The sequence below is a fragment of the Seriola dumerili genome, unplaced genomic scaffold (assembly GCF_002260705.1).
Source record: "Seriola dumerili isolate Sdu_G_001 unplaced genomic scaffold, Sdu_1.0 BDQW01000998.1, whole genome shotgun sequence".
In the NCBI taxonomy this organism is placed as follows: domain Eukaryota; kingdom Metazoa; phylum Chordata; class Actinopteri; order Carangiformes; family Carangidae; genus Seriola; species Seriola dumerili.
Window position 1 is genome coordinate 172,286 of NW_019175253.1, and position 16,276 is coordinate 188,561.

Consider the following 16,276-nt stretch of genomic DNA (forward strand, 5'->3'; position numbering starts at 1 on the left):
GTCGGTTCCAGCTCAGCAGTCAGGACTGTCTCTCTGGTGTGTTATCCACAAAAATAAGAAGCTGTTATATATATATATATATAGGCCTAAAGGGATGGCTCTCTGGACAAATAAACAGGTATTTACACGGGTGCACACAAACACAACACACACATATCCACAAACTGGAGAAAATCAAACGACTGAATGAGTGAATTGCTGAGAGAATTGGTTTCTGAGACAGAAATGAAAGCAGACAGAACTCATTTCTCTAGGAAAAATAGGCCACGCTGGAACTGTATGTGTGTAACACGCCTTTCACACTTCCCTCTCCTCCCTGCCTCCGTAACACCGACTGATCTGTGTTAACATCTTCTTTTCAAGCATCCGACAAGTTTTCATCCGTGAAAACACCTGAACTACAGAAGCTCTACGGGATTGTTAAATAACTTAGTGCCATCACAGAAAAAAACTGTGTCATGGTAATTTTTGATTGCAGGTCCTACACAGCAAAGAATCTAAAGCCAGGATGAGGAGACAAAGTCTGAAGGTGAAGGGGACAGACAATGGAAAAGAGAAGCTATTACTCCCTCTAGTGGTTCATTTCTTGCATAGGTCAGAATGTAATAGCAAAAAATGAGTGGGTGTGACTGTAAAATCCACTTTGTTATATTCATTTATTTAACGCTGATCACATTTGTAGCAAAACATGAATGAAAATGTTGTTTTTTCTTTGCTTAAAATGCAAATAGAACTGTTCTGAGTCTTTATCCTTTGTATTAAACTCAAATAGTCAAATATATTTTGAAAGCAATATACTGAATAAGAATATTTTATCTTAATTCAATTGTTCATACTTTTCAGGAAATGGCAATTACATAATACTTTCTTAATGATGTTCAGCTACATTACAACCATGTGGTTCCAAAATAATAAACTATTTCTAAATCCTACAAGATTACAGACATAATTGCTAATGGTGTTTATTTGCATATGAATCACTTTAATTTGATCTTTTAAGGCCTATTGATATTGATTTATGTGTTTACAAAGCAGGGGATGTCTACTCAAAAGAGGCTAGTGATTGCATTATGGGAAATGGGGGCTAGACCCTCTCTATGGATTGGAGGCCTGGATATTCAAACAATTAATTTAGTAATTACTTAAGTATTAATAGGTTTTGAGAAAATCTTTTCCAAGTCAGATAAGGGAAAGAGGATCTATAGTAAAATAAGTGTCCAACTACTAACATTCATTAGAGATTCTTCTGGAGAGATTACCTTGAAATAATCTTTATCTTTTCTTTTTTTTTTATCATCTTTTACTTATTGCCTGAGGGTGGAAGTAAGTCAAAGCAAATTCAAATCAACCCAGAGGCAAAGCTGCACAGAACCACCGATACTGCTTCAAGTAAAAAGTCAAACACAAACAAGAAGACACATTCATTTAAAAAAACAAAACAAAAAAACTTTATTAAAGAAGAAGCGGGATGGTTTGTTTCCCTATATTCTATACATTATGTGCTATACAATGCAGAGGACAGACGGACAGTGCAGGAGTGCTGACCCCGGTTCAGTTTGGTGTTAAAGTGGTGTTTTGCTTCACTCAGAATTATGTGTATGAAGGAAAGTCATTGTCAGAAAGCAGTTAACTGGTCTAGTGACCATATGCAGCACCGATTTGTTCCACTAATGATAAAAATACAGATCAGACGCTTCTCTGCACAACACACACACACACACACACACACACACACAGAGTGAGTCCAGGCCTGATGTTGGAGGACATCTGTGTATATGCTGCAGTGTGAAAAGATTTCCCCAAAACCTGAAATATAGTTGAAGTTATTAATCTGCAGGAGTAAACATTTCCCCATGAAACGCCAAACTCAACTTATAACTCAAACAAACTAACAAAAGTTTAGTAACTACTTCTGAATTATCGTATAGTTAAGTGTAGGGACAGATTGAAACATTGCGAGGAGGCATACAAAAGTCTTAAATTACATTTTGATGCAAGTTTGTTAGTAAGTTAACCATATCCTTTAAAATGCATATGCAGTTTTTTTTTTTTACTTTTAGAAACATCTGCTCCCTGACCCAGGATCAGAGCTCCTACAAGGTGAGATCAGCGCTCACAGCTGTTCATATGGAAATGATTGTATACCTTGATTAAAATGCTACTTGGCTTTTCAATCTCAACAAACAAGTTTTGCCATTTTCTACAGCGAAAAGCATTTGAATATGAACTACAAAAGGAAATCCAGCAAATGGTCGTGTCCTACCACAGCAATAAAGATTTTTGAGCAGAAGCAAAGGTAGAATTTTCACCTCACTCTTCAGTTTTGGGTCATAACAAGGGTTGATTGTAAGTGTGGATTTGTTTAATAGGCGTAAAAGCTGATGAAAGCTTGGACACATATTTTTGGGTTTGGGTCTGATTTAATTTTTCAGCCTGTGGTTGAAGAACTGCAACTACCATAACGACTGCTTCTCCTCATCTGTTTAACATTTTAAAAAAATATGATCAAATCCAAAGGGTTTTGATGGTCTTTAACTTACAAAATGAGCGAGTGATTCCAGTTTAACTAAACTACAATTTGGAGGCTGATCAACAGCAACTATGCTCTGGTATAATACTGTCAGTGTCTTCATCTCATATGCACATGAAGCCAACCTCACTCTATAACACTAACAAACACTCTTGTTTTTCTTATCTATAATGTGGGACTAGACTCGTTTCCGAAAATAAACTGTCCGAGTTAACATTTATAACCATTAAACTCTTTCTGATTTAGAAATATTTACAATATTTAAAGGAACTGAAATATTCCAACATCTATGGTTCGTATTGTTTATGCGGTGACAAGAAGTGAGGTTGTTGTGGTTGTTGCGAGGATTGTTTTCTTTTGACATGATCCATCTCTCACACAGACATAAAAGCACACACTGTACACTAAGCAGGGAAATGGAGGCAGAACACTTAAATACATAGTAAACCCTTAATAACATTCTTCATATCGGTCGCTGGTCAGACGCCAGATACTTTGTTTCCTATGTCTTATAAATTTAATGATAAACACAAAACTATCTGGTTAAAAAAAAAAACAAAAAAAAACACAGGTATTAATACAGGGTGTAAACAAAGGAGCTTTTTGTCTGCATGAGCCAGGTCTGTCTTCGTGTGTGTTGTGTATGTTTATGAGTGCACAGCTGACCTGACGTAATAAAAACCCTGGATTTTAAGGAGGAGAGTGGAGAGCTAGGGTTAGACTGATATAGCGGTGTGCCAATATTGACCATAAATATTAAATATTCAATATGCTGAAGGTTCCTGCCTGTCCACACAGTGTCAGTGCCTCATGCTTTGAGGAGAAAACTCCAGCAGAAACACTGTCTCCTGTGGAATAATTGCAGTAATAAATGATCCCAATTAATCATTTTAATAACTGCTACAAATACAAAATTGAAAAAGATATCAATATCGGACGCATATCCGTCGAACCCTAGTGAGAGGATGCAAAGCCGCGGGTGTTGACGTGAACAGACAAGTGCATATATACACACATACATACATTTTTGCATAAACTCTATGTACATACATTATGTGTGTTGGGACTAGATTTGGCAACCACGCTGAGAGAGACGGTTTTGTTTCTCCTCATTAATAAGGCATGCCATGAAAGGTGGCCCTGTGTGAGTCGGGGAGCTCAGTCTGTCTGACAGCAGCTTTTTGTTTCCGCCACACTCAGCCGGACAGTTTTTCACAAATTGACTCGACATTTTGCAGAATTCCCGCCGAGCGTCTGTTTTTAGGGTGTTTACTCTGCGTCGCCACAACGACCTCTTACAAGTTTGATTTACTGGACTTTATTCGTTTCTGATCGCACTCAGCTGACTTCACTGGAGCCCTCTGCTGTGATGTCATCACTTGGTGACCGCCGCCGCCGTTGCCAGAATATTCAGAACACCGCTGGATCGCTCCTCCAAGGCATGACATCATCTCGACAATGAAGCGCTTAAAAGTATGCTGGTCGGCCCATCTCTGTGATGTCATACCCCACGCTCCAATGACTGGAAGTGTTGCTCGTCAATGCCATTGTCTTCATGTCAGATATTTGACGGTCGTCGCCCTCTGGTGGCGCCTAGTGAAGCTCGCAGCCTCGGCTCTCTGGCCCTGTGCAGGGCATAATAATTGTGTAAGCTCTCAAAGACTGCTTTCCTACAGAATTTCACACTGACATTTACAATGTATTAACAATAAGAAATGTGGTTAACAGCTGATGGACCGGCTCTTGAAAGTGCAAGAACAGTGAGAGACACAGAGTAAACAACTGAATTCCTAATCAAGGTCATGAAGTCACAGTGTAGTCCTGACTCGTCCTTCCTCTGGAAATTTGTTCAAATCAGAAACTGTTTGAACGTGTGATGCTGAAGCCCCAAACTAAACTCACATGCACTTATGTTCATCATGACGTGTTAGATTTGGGCAAGTGGAAAAGCTGTTCAGGATTTTTTGTGCCATGTACCTGTAGTGTTCATTGAAGTCCAGTCTGAAGCTGAGGAAACGCAGACTCTCATCTGGACTGGTCATGAGCAGCACCAGGAACTGCTGGACGATGCTCTGAGAGAAGGGGAAGGGACAGAAACAAAAGAAAAGGAGAAGATATTATGACAGCTGGTTGCACTTACACGTGCATCAAATGCAACTGCCTGACAGCTGCTCCTGGAGGTGGCTCGGGCTGGTACCTGGTAGAAGTGGGTGAGAATGCGCAGCTGGGAGCGCATCTTTGGTATGGTTTCCTGGAACTCCTGAATCCTCTTCTTCTCCTCTGCTTCTTGTTCGGCCGTCACTCCCCACTGACCCTGAATCAGCAGGAGAAGACACGGGTTGGGTAAAAATATCACACCTTTCAGTGCTATTATGTTCCCACTCTTTTTCTCTCTTTACTGTAGCTCATCAGTGGCCCAGAAACCTCAATTCCTCCTCCGTTTCTCACCTCCTCTTCTCTCTGCTGCTTCTTCTCCTCATACTGCAGTCTGAGGGTGAGCTCCTCCAATGCAGAGCGGTAGAGGGAGTCCTGGGCACTCTGAAACTCTATGATCTGATCAAATATGGCCCTCAGCTGGTTCAAAAGAGACTGAAAGAGAATTCAAGGAAGGAAAACAAGGGTAAAAAAATCACGAACGTAATCTTCTTTCTTCCATTAGATTATTGTGTGTGTGTGTTTGTGTGTTACCCTGCTGTTATTGTCCAGCAGGCATCTGGAGATGATGGTGTCCAGGAAGACGTCATGGGCGGCGATGATGTGGTCGAGGTCCTGAGCCTGCTGCACTTTGTTCCACAGCTCGTCCCAGGAGCACTCCAACACCTGAGCACACACACAAAGACACACACACACACCTTACCAAAAGTGACTGGGAATGACATTAAACAAAAATCAGATATCATACGGTCAGTGTCGTCCACATTTGAAGTAATGGTGGCGCCTCCCTGACCGCAGTCAATATGTTTTTCTTATTATTATTCTTACACTTATTTTATCAATGTCTGAGCAGACAAATCTTTACATTACTTTCACTCATTGATTTTCAGCCTGACAACATCATTGGTCTGACTTTGAGTACAGTGTCAGCAGCTCATGCACTCAGTTGTTTGGCAATCGGTCTGGACTTGAACCAGCAACCTTCTAACCGACTTCAAAAGGATGCTGTAAATCTGAATCTCGCTGTGTTGCATTTAACAGACACAGCCGATCACCTCCTGCTGTAATTGCTGCTTTTCACGGACGGCTATATGGCCTTTACGATGGTTGCAGCGCTGCTTAATGGTCTGACCTCGAAGGTGATGTAGTACTGCATCTGGTGGATGAAGTGGACCATCTCAGAGGCCAGGATGTGACACTGGTGCAGCACGCCGGACAGCTCTGGAGGGAGAGAAGCACAACGCCAGGGTGACATCTCTACAAGCTGCAGACTCATTCAAAAAAACAAAACAACAACATCTGAACATCCATAAAAATCTATTTAACAAGTGTTAATGCCTGATTTAAATTGTATTATTTTAGGGGGAGCACACCTGATCTTAACCTGCCATTTACTGTATGTTAGGACAGATTATTACAGCATATGTATATGACAAAGTGCATGGAGACCAAAAATAGGATAATGCAGGGTTTGTGTACCAGGCATGGTTTTGAGCAGCTTGGCATTACACATCTGTCCCTTCCAGATGTCAGTCAGTGTGTACTCCATCCTCTTGGCCCTCCACAGGAAATTGAACACACGCAGGTAGTGGCCCATACATTCCCTCGTGAACACCTGAGGCGCGCACGCACACGCGCGCACACACAAACAAACACACACACACACACACACACACACAGATAGCACTCAATCGCAATACATGAACACTGACGATTTCCACATACACACAGCAGTTCTGCAGAGATAAGAATATGCGCAATATGTTGCAATATGTTGCAATGTGGAACTGTATGAGAGTGTATGAGAGGAGTGTGTGTGTGTGTGTTACCGTAGCAATGGGTCCATCAACATGGTAGTCCAGACTGAAAACGTCCCAGCCTGTGTCACCAGGAGACACCTGGAGCCAATAAATGACACGGTAAGGTAAGGACAGCGCCCTCCCACACACACAAACAAACAAACACACATACACCCATTACCTCCAGCAGGCGAACATCAAGCCTCTTGAGGATCTCTGCGTTGTCAAACTGGGCGTTGGTGGCTCTGACAGCCGTTTCTAAGATCCCAGTCAGGTTGTGTTGGTACAAAGTGGTGGCAGGACGCACCAACTCTGGTCTGGGACAAAATAATTAGGATATGGTAAAATGAGACTCGCAGGCTGATGTTCTGACCTGCATTCTGATGCTACATCTACACTTTACATGCACAAAGTAGCAGTAGTACTGAAGCTATAGTATATTGTTGCTAACTTGAGCAGGTCCATGAGGTGCCTGATGAAGTCTCCCTGGCCCAGCAGCAGGTATCTCCTCATGGCCTGCAGGTGTTCCAGCAGCAGGTAGTTGCAGTTGAGAACGTCCAGCAGGTATTTGCTGGTGTCGAAATAGGCAGCATCAATCTTCTCCTGAAAGGCCCCCTCCAGGTCTGACAGCAGCTCTGCAGCTACGAGAGCGTGGAGACAAGAGATGGACGGTTGTGATTACTGGCTTTTACAGGGGGTTTTTATCCATTATTACATTAACTGCTATGCAAGGATGTATTTGTCTGTTTCCCCCTTTTTTATTAGTTCAAAAACTAGACAACAAAATGTATGTATTTCTTAGTTAAGCATGGGTGATCAAAAAAATGGAGAAACTGTAAGTCAAGGTAAGAATGTGGTAAACGTTTGACCGGACTCTGGGTCAACCACACAAACATCCTCCCCCTGTTCCAACCAAGAAGTGAGCGTGATGTCCTTCAACAGATACAGTAAAAGCTGCACATCAGACTGGTCCGATGAAGTCCTACAGACCGAATCAATAGATTATGGCTAAGTATACTTCTTTCCACTTCACCGTCAGAAGGAGAGGAGGACAAGGCCGGCCAACGGTAAGAGCATCGATCTCTGACTGTCCATGTAACAATATCAATACGACGAGGACGAAATAAAAACAGGGGCTTCTTATTGGTCAATATCATTAGGCTTGATTCAATAATAACAGTGGAAAAAGCAAACACAACAATAAAGAGTGGAAATAAAGCCAGAAATACCATTCCAGTTTCAACATTAGCATTTTGTGTGTTATTGCTTCACCTTGATGTCATATGAACTTAAGCTGATATTTTCTACAGATAATGTCCCATTATGAAGTGTTGCAAAAAACTCTTTAAATCTGAATGATTCCCAGAAAGCAAGTCCAGACGTTAAGTGTTGCCAAACAGCAGCTGAGACTCTTACCATCTTTAGGCGTGTCTGCAGACTTGGATGCTGATGTGATTTTGCCCGGCGGCGTTCTGTCGTGACACACCTGATGCAGGAAGTTAATGGATTTACCGATCAGCAGAACCTGGAGAGGGCGAGATGAGAGTGAGCTGAGGGTGAAACTCTGGCTTACCTAGATGTGTATAGCCAATAACTCTGTGTGATAGTCTGTGTGTGTGTGTGTGGGTATACCTTGCGGGCCTGGTCCATGGTGATGAAGGAGGGGATCATAGACTTCCTGAGGGAGTACTTATCATGCCACAGACGATCGGTCTTCACGTTGGGATCTGATGCTACAAAGAACTACACACACACACACACACACACACACACACACACACACACACACACACACACACACACACACACACACACACACACACACACACACACACACACACACACACACACACACAATGACACACAGTTCAATAAACAGTGGAAGGTTTTTTTCCAGCTGGGGTCAGTGTGATGTACAACAGATCAGGTGTAGACACACATATGTCACACTTTAATTAATTACAGATTTATTTATTGTAGAACACTTTCCTACAGCCTTTTAGCTGGAATAAGAGTCGAGGAAGAAAACAATGTGGCGCATGTAATGTTTGTAATTCGCTTGGAAGCTTCACTTTAGACAACACCCTGTAATTTTGCACATAATCATATATCATCCTGACCATATGTAGAGGTGCTGTTTATTGCATCTGTTTTACAGACTGTGCAGGTGTGATTTACTTGGTCATTTCCCTCCTGAAAGGTGCAATAACTTTGTCTGTTTTCTTAAACACAGCACTTAAGAGCAGAGTCCAGTGATAACTAATGGTAAATGCTGGACACATAAATACTGAGTGAGAGAGAAAAGGAAAGAGTGAGTGGGGAGAAGTAAAGGAGAAACATCCATCACCAGGTTCTCCATTACACTCCTCTCATCAGTTCTCATTTGAGAAGCTGTCCTGCCTCACCTCTCTCTCTTTATTTCTCTCTCTCCTCCTCCTCCTCTCACTTATCTTCTCTCTCACTGGGGTCAAACGTCAGAGGAGTTAAACAGAACAATTTCCAGAACCGAGCAGTAAATTCCTGATGGCTTCTCTACAAAAACCCAGGAGCTTCACCCACACTGCGCTACATTTAGGATGATTATAACCACAGTTTTTAGTCTGGAGATTTTTCAAAAACACACATGCACTGCAAAGATGAGAAGGAGGTGTGTACCTCGTGGTAGGTGTCTTCCAGCTCTCCGTCATAGATCCACCTGTAGAGGAAGTTGAGGATGGGGTGCGACACCAGGCTGAGGATGTGTTGAACCAGCGCTCTCATCTGTGGGTCTCCTGTTTTCCCATAAGCGTGGACAGCTGAGGCCAGCTCGCCCCCCTTTCGACCTGAACACAACCACACAAACACATTAAAACACGCACTCCTATTCCTATTCACATCATGTGTTAAACCCACCGCCATCCAACGCATCCAACCTACCTTGGCAGAAGTCGACAAGGGCGGCTAACGTTTTGAGCCGGACTTTGGGGTCGTACATCCAAACCAGCAGCCTCCTGAGAGTCAGGCTGCTCTCTGTGCACACGGTCACGCCATGGTCGTCCTCTACCTGCAACTACAACACACACACACAGGTCAATTTCAGCCATTTCATTATCCACCATCTTTTCTATTAGATGAGCTTCTGAACATCATCCGTCTCTGTGAGTACCTGGGAGTGGAGGACAGACAGCAGCCTGTAGTACTCCTTCAGCTCCTGGTGGAGCGAGGCACAGAAGCTCTGAGGACGCAGAGGGGACAGACATAGATGGAAAGATATGAGTTAGTGGAGGATGAGCTTAAAATAAATAAATAAATAAAGAGCATATCCAGCGAGGATAATTAAAACACATGGCGAGCGCAGACACACCTGTCCAACCAGCCCGAAGGCGCGGTCGAGGCTCCTGGCGTCGGTGTACTTCCTGACTTTGTTGTGGAGCCAGCCCAGCTCGGCCAGTCTGCTGCTGGTGTCCCTCAGGGACTTGCACAGCACCACCTGGTGAGGCACAGCACACATCACAACACGTACACAACACAAGGCACTGCACTTGTATGAATTGCAATGACCCGTATGCACATGATTATCTTATGTGTCAACAACAGGATAATGACAGCCCTGATCCTGATCTGAGTCTGTTAATATTGGCCCATTCTGAGTATAATATTTGTATGATATTTATGATGAGTGACAGTACTTTAGAGTTATGACACTGATTATAATTATTCAATTGAAAAAGGAGCAATGAGGAACATCCTGCATGGACATACTGCAGCAAAGATGTTGATCTGCTGTGCAGCTTGTGCCGTTGTTGTTCTGGTAACATAATCATTGGTACAAAAGCCCTGATGGAGTTACGTCCTGGAGATTATCATAATTCACAAAATAAATTATAACTAGAACTGGCATGGCCTCCTCACAGAAAGGGATATGTTTTCCAGCTGGGCAAGAGTTCACATTTAATGATGCATTAAATTTTCATCTGTTTAACAAAACCTCTTTACAGAGAGGTTAAGTGGGAGAAGAAGAGTCCAAAGTATCTCCATCCTTGAGTCATTTATCTCTGGTCTCAGTGGCTCCCGGCTTGACCACAAGTCTATGTTTAGCACCACTGAGAGAATATGGGACAGGTTACGTCTCAGGCCTTCCTATCGATGATATGAGAGAGGGGAGTAAAAGAAAATTGACAGGAGAGAGGAGCGAAAAGAGAGCAGAGGGAGGTCGATGCGGCTCAGAGCCAAAGAGCTCCATATTGATCTGTTGAATCTTTCTTTTAAAGTCCAATCAACAACAACAGTCTTGATTTCGTATCATCTGCTCTGAATATATGAGGACGCTTAATCAGAAAGTCAGACAGTGAACAACTAGTATTAATGTGGCAGTCACAGTTTAACAGTACAACAGATCTGAGTCAGACAGCGTTAGCTTGTAGCATCATTCACGTGTGAAGCTTCGGGAAATCAGTCTAATGCTTCCTGCAGCAGCCACACGTTTCCCTCCGTTCACCCTGTCTGTATTGTAGCAGTTGTTCTGGGATGATGATGATGATGACCTGAACTGTACTCTTAGGTTACTCTGGATAATGTGTGCGATCCGCTGAACTGATTAGTCCATTAAAAGCTTTACAAGACTGGACGCAGGTTCAGGTACCTTGCTGTCTATTTTGTAGCAGTTCTCCTGGGCGCTCATCTTGATGAACTTGCCATCGATTCCCTGGAAGACATAGAGGATGTCTCGCACCAGCGCCGCCTCGCTCACCTCCCCTACACCAGCAGAGGACGAGAGGACGAACATTAAAAAATACATTATGTGCTCTCAGCTTGGAATAAAAACTTTCAAGTCACAGTGAAAGTTTGGGTTGTAATACAATTTGAATTTCTTAATAAAATAAGATTTGCGGAAAAATTTGAATAAGAACAAAATGAAACAACCAAAATAACACTTTCTTGAAACTATGAAATGAACGATGATGGATATTGTTTAGGGACATGATTTCTAGCTAACAGGTAAGACAAAAAAAATCTTTAAGAATAGTATCTGTGTTAACATGATGGACCCTTTCCGACCTGAACGACCCTCCAGACAATTAAAACACATTAACGATGTTCTGGTCAGCCTGTAACCGGCGCTGCTTACAGGCATTAACGTCATTCCGGGTTCACACATGCCACTCACCACCTGTGTCGCCGTCTCGGCGAGGACGGACCACTCTGGTAGACAGAGCTGGAGGTCCGAGGGGCAGCCGGGCACTGGGCGGGGCCAGAGCGGAGGAAGGGGAGGAGCTCACAGGAAGAGCCCAGGCCAGTCGAGAGCCCAGAGGCTGACCGCCGCCTGCAGACTGAGGGGGCTGACTAAAACACACAAACACACACACAAAAAGAGGCACCATTTAATATCTTTAAGGGTGTGGCATAACCTCTTTATATTAAAAGGTGACTTCAACAAACAAAACCAACACCTTGGCCCACATAACCCGCATGCTGGATGATACACTCAGAACAACAAAGCCCGTCTTTGCATAATTAAAGCACAGATACTGTAGTTTCTATAGTGTAAAATTACAATTCAAAGCCCTGAGACCTTCTTTGTTCTAAGTTTGGAGGCAGGAGTTGCCCTTTCACGATTAAAAGGTAAGCTCAGACAGCTCAATGGCCATTATGTAACTGTAGGCCTCCTGCATTATTAACGAGGATAAATGGAATTAAATGGCCTTCTGATGCCTCATAAGAGAGATTTAAACGAGGTCAGGCTGAGAGGAAGGTTCATTTGTTGGTGATAATTGATGCTTACAAGAAGAGCATCAGATAAGTAAGTAACCCCGTTCTCTCCACAGCCTTTCAGGTGACTCTGATTAAACACAGCTGAAAGGTGTGATTCAGGGATGAAGGTGTAATGACTTCATATTTTATAATGACTATAGGGCTGTTTTGTCATAAAAAAAAAAACAATACAGACATTATTTTGACCACCTCTATATGTATATAGAGCGGGTATAGGTATCATTTAAAGCATTATGTTGGTTTCAGGTTCACAGTTTGTTTAAGTGCATCTGGAGCTGAATAAAGTGTATGCAATAAAACTGACTGCAGAGCAGCAATGTTGATAGAAGATAAAACTCTTTCTTCGACCAGTGTGGTTGTGTGTGGAGGAAGTACAGAGATAAATGCGCACCCTGCCAGCAGTGACTGTGGCGTCGGCGTGGGTCCATTCAGCGTGTACACCCCCAGACTGGAGATGCCGCTGGTCCCCACACTGGCCGACAGCCCGCCGCTTCTCTCCCCGTAGCCCAGGGCCAGGCTCTGAGGCCGGGTGCAGTAGAACGGGGTGGAGTGGGCGTCCCTGGGGAGGGCCTGGGCAAACAGAGCCCCATAGTTGCCAACCTGGGAAGGACAGGGAGACAGTGAGGAGGTGAGGGTCTCAGGTCAGTATCAGACCCTCATACTTTTATGAGTGTGAGTGTGAGTGTGAGTGTCCCTCACCCTGCTGGATGGTTTCCGAGGGTCTTCAGATAGGCTGAGCAGCAGGTAGAGAACAGACCAGCGATGCTTCAGAACAGCCTGACAAACACAACATCCCATTAGCTAAAAATCATCATAATGTGCTGGGTGCACAACATAAAAATATCCTCCATCAATAAATAATGTCATTTATCATTCATGTAAAAATAAAATGATAAATTGAACACGTGAGAGTCATAGTCTATACTGATTTAAATGAGACACTTTGATCAGATTCCTGGAGTTAAGCGGGGGAATTTTCCCATGATGCTTCAGAAAGGTTTTCTGTGTTCATGAGAACAAAAAAACAAAACAAAAACAAAACACAAATACTAACCTGTGTCTGAAGTTTTCTGTGCAGCTCAGAGAACAGAGCAGCGTCTGCTTCTCTCCTCTGCTTCAGCACTGCAACAGCATCAAGACACACCGTCAGCTGGGATGTTTGACTCAAAGTCTCCTACAGCACTAACTCTACCTAACCCTGCAGGTTTGTCACTGGCTGATTTATAACCAACACACAGCCTATTAGGAAAATGAACATGGATGATGAAATATATTTTAAACTGCAGAGCACAACAAAAGTTGCTGAGGAACATGAACAGCCAACAGGATCCTGACTGCACATCTAGCTCTGTTCTGCAGCACAGGGAAACCTGTCATTACACTGTGAATAAAAAAAGATTTAAGAGACCTTCATCAAAATGACACATTTTAAAAGCTTTTCAGACCTGAACAATATCAGGTCTACGTGTTGCTGCATGACAGAAAACTAACTGTTAACAGAACAAAAACCAAACTTATCATCTGTATTAACATCTAACTACCAGCTCTGGTATGACACATCACAGTTGGGAGCAAGAGTTGCATAACAAAGGGTATTTCGATGGCTGTTTTTGTAGGTGTTACTGGATTACATTCTTTCATATGATTTAAGTTCAACTTGACTAAATCTGATTAAGTCACATCAGGAATCAATATCTAAATCCAATCAGCAGGTGTCCCTTTCCCCTGGATTATCATTTTTACTGCATCTCTGTGGTCTTAAAAAACACTTTAAATGTCCACCTTAAAACCTGGGATAAATATAACGTCCTCTGTACAGTAAGTGCTGAGCTATTTTTGTTTTATCTTGGATCAATGTTTTCCTACTAATGGTGCCACCTTGGCTACTATGAAAGTCCACTGAGGTTTGCTATTATGGTGCAATAAAGATTTTTGACTTTTTTGTGGATTGGCTCCAACATAAAAGGTAACCAAGGGAGGACACCACAAAACCACTTGGCAGCAGCAGAGGCGCACAGATTTAGTTTTGATATAGTAGAATACCACAAAGGCAAAACAGAGTAATTTATTGTAGGTTAATGATGGATAATGAGTTCCTCGTCTCTGTTACAGCAGTTCAGTGACCAACAGATTGATTGTGTTTGTCTAAATGTCACTCACATTCCTTCTTGATCTTCTCTGACACCAGGAACTCATCCCGTTCGATTGTGGGGGCGTAGTTACTGCCAATGACTCGCACTGCATACTGGAACTGGTGGGCAACTTCAGCTGGAGAAATAAATAACTATTAATGACTAAAGTTCATAGCAGTCCTGTAGAAATAATCATCAGTTATGAGTTTTTCTGCTGTTAGTCCACATTTTTCCCATTTCAAACAGTTGGAAATGCACAGTATAAATCTTTAAACTTACTACGTTACTGATGTGAATGGACTATTGCTTTGAAGAGTGGTTATGAATGGTGGAGGAAATAAGTTTGGCTAACACTCTGGTTTAGGATTACAAAATTACAGCTTCTATTCCTGTCAACACTGCCAAGCTCTAAGGCTTTGTTGTCTGATGATGGAGTTAAAGCTGCAATCACGTCAAAGTGAGTGAAAAACACAAGATTTTACTGATATTTTCGCCGCTATCTCTGATCAGACATGCTAACCTTCCTCTGAGATGCCTGCATCCAGCAGGGGCCTGCAGCTAACAGGACACAAGTGCATCCGATAACCATGCAAACAGTGTATTAGTCAGTGTGCGCGCTAGCTGGCTAGCAAGCTTATAGATAGCCGGAGTGAACAGCTAACCTGCTGATCAAACCAAAGCTAATATTGTGTTACAGTAACAGCTGGGAGTACCAGGAAGCTGTTAAGCGGGATGTGCTCGTAGCCAAACCCTTTGGCTGACAGCTACGCGGACCTAGCCCCGCTTACGTGCCGTATTCCAACACAGCTAAGTGAAAACAAACATATGCTCTATTTTTTCAATCAGTCTGATGTGTGCTAGTTCATAGCAAGGTCGTTTAGAAATTGAAAATATGCTCTCTTCAGTTCGGCATAAGTTCAACAGACCAAGCAGCGCTAATTTCAGTAAAACTTCAGCCGTTTTCTACAGCATCCCCTCGCAAAACATATCAGTTTAAGCTAGCGCCAGGAGTGTAAAAACTTTAATTATTAATACATTTATAACTGTGTTGTGTGGGAATTATACGCCGAATTTGTCAGTAGACGATAAAGACCAAGTCTACATATTTACCTTATAGGTAAAATATGTATTATTAGCACTGTGAAGAGCAACGACAAAGTGCCGAATTTTTGAATAAGGTTAGCTTCATACAAGAGTAGTGCACGTATCTGGACTAGCGCGGAGCAGGCTAACGTTAACTGATGTACCTTCGCTTTTCCCCGTGATTCTGCAGCAGAGGCTCTGGAGAAGCACGTTAGGTGATTTCTGATCCAGGGTCGCCATACTATCTGTGGCTTACGATTCGTGTGTTGTCCAGTAAAGGAATAAATGCCACTGAATAATATGAACTAGCTCCAGTCTCCCACTACAAGCAACGCCATTTTGACAAGTTGAGTCAAGCTACCACGAAGCAGGAAGAATATCACCGCAGCTGACGCCATGTTTCCTTCAAAGTAAAAGCATCGAATTTCTCACTCTTTTGGCATGAGAATCAGGAAGGTTGAATGAATGGGGATAAAATATCAGGATAAAATGAAGCACTCCCACATAAGACTAACTAAATATAAGTTAATTAATAGTAAAGTGCAAGGAATTTAAATTAACGGTAAAAGATACATTATTTCAGAAAAAAACTCATTTAAAAAGTTGATTTTACTATGTAGCCCATTAATAGTGTAGTTCAAATAAGGTTGGAAAAGGGAAAAATATACTACTCAGGAATTGGACTTTAATGCCTCTCAGAACCAGCTTTATACTTTTGATGGCAATACTATTGATTTGTCCCACAAAAGGTATGCAAAAATGACTATTCTACATCCCTGAATATTTACCTTGGTTTTTCCTCACATGGACCTACTGCAAAACATCAG

The 16,276-nt window shown here is 42.5% G+C and overlaps 1 protein-coding gene across 1 annotated transcript; it reads right to left on the minus strand.

Moving 5' to 3' along the window:
- Positions 1-1,469: 1,469 nt before the first annotated feature.
- tubgcp3 (tubulin gamma complex associated protein 3) lies at positions 1,470-15,783 on the minus strand. Its single transcript, XM_022766685.1, has 23 exons — positions 15,614-15,783; positions 14,395-14,502; positions 13,289-13,356; positions 12,934-13,011; positions 12,626-12,834; positions 11,630-11,805; positions 11,105-11,217; positions 9,827-9,952; positions 9,629-9,697; positions 9,400-9,532; positions 9,139-9,305; positions 8,116-8,226; positions 7,900-8,008; positions 6,935-7,124; positions 6,665-6,800; positions 6,514-6,582; positions 6,164-6,299; positions 5,817-5,905; positions 5,219-5,350; positions 4,979-5,119; positions 4,728-4,844; positions 4,508-4,602; positions 1,470-4,155 (listed from the first exon to the last, which is right to left on the minus strand). The coding sequence occupies exons 1-23, from the start codon at positions 15,687-15,689 to the stop codon at positions 4,089-4,091; spliced, it is 2,715 nt and encodes a 904-aa protein (XP_022622406.1). The 5' UTR covers positions 15,690-15,783; the 3' UTR covers positions 1,470-4,088.
- Between the last annotated feature and the right edge of the window lie 493 nt (positions 15,784-16,276).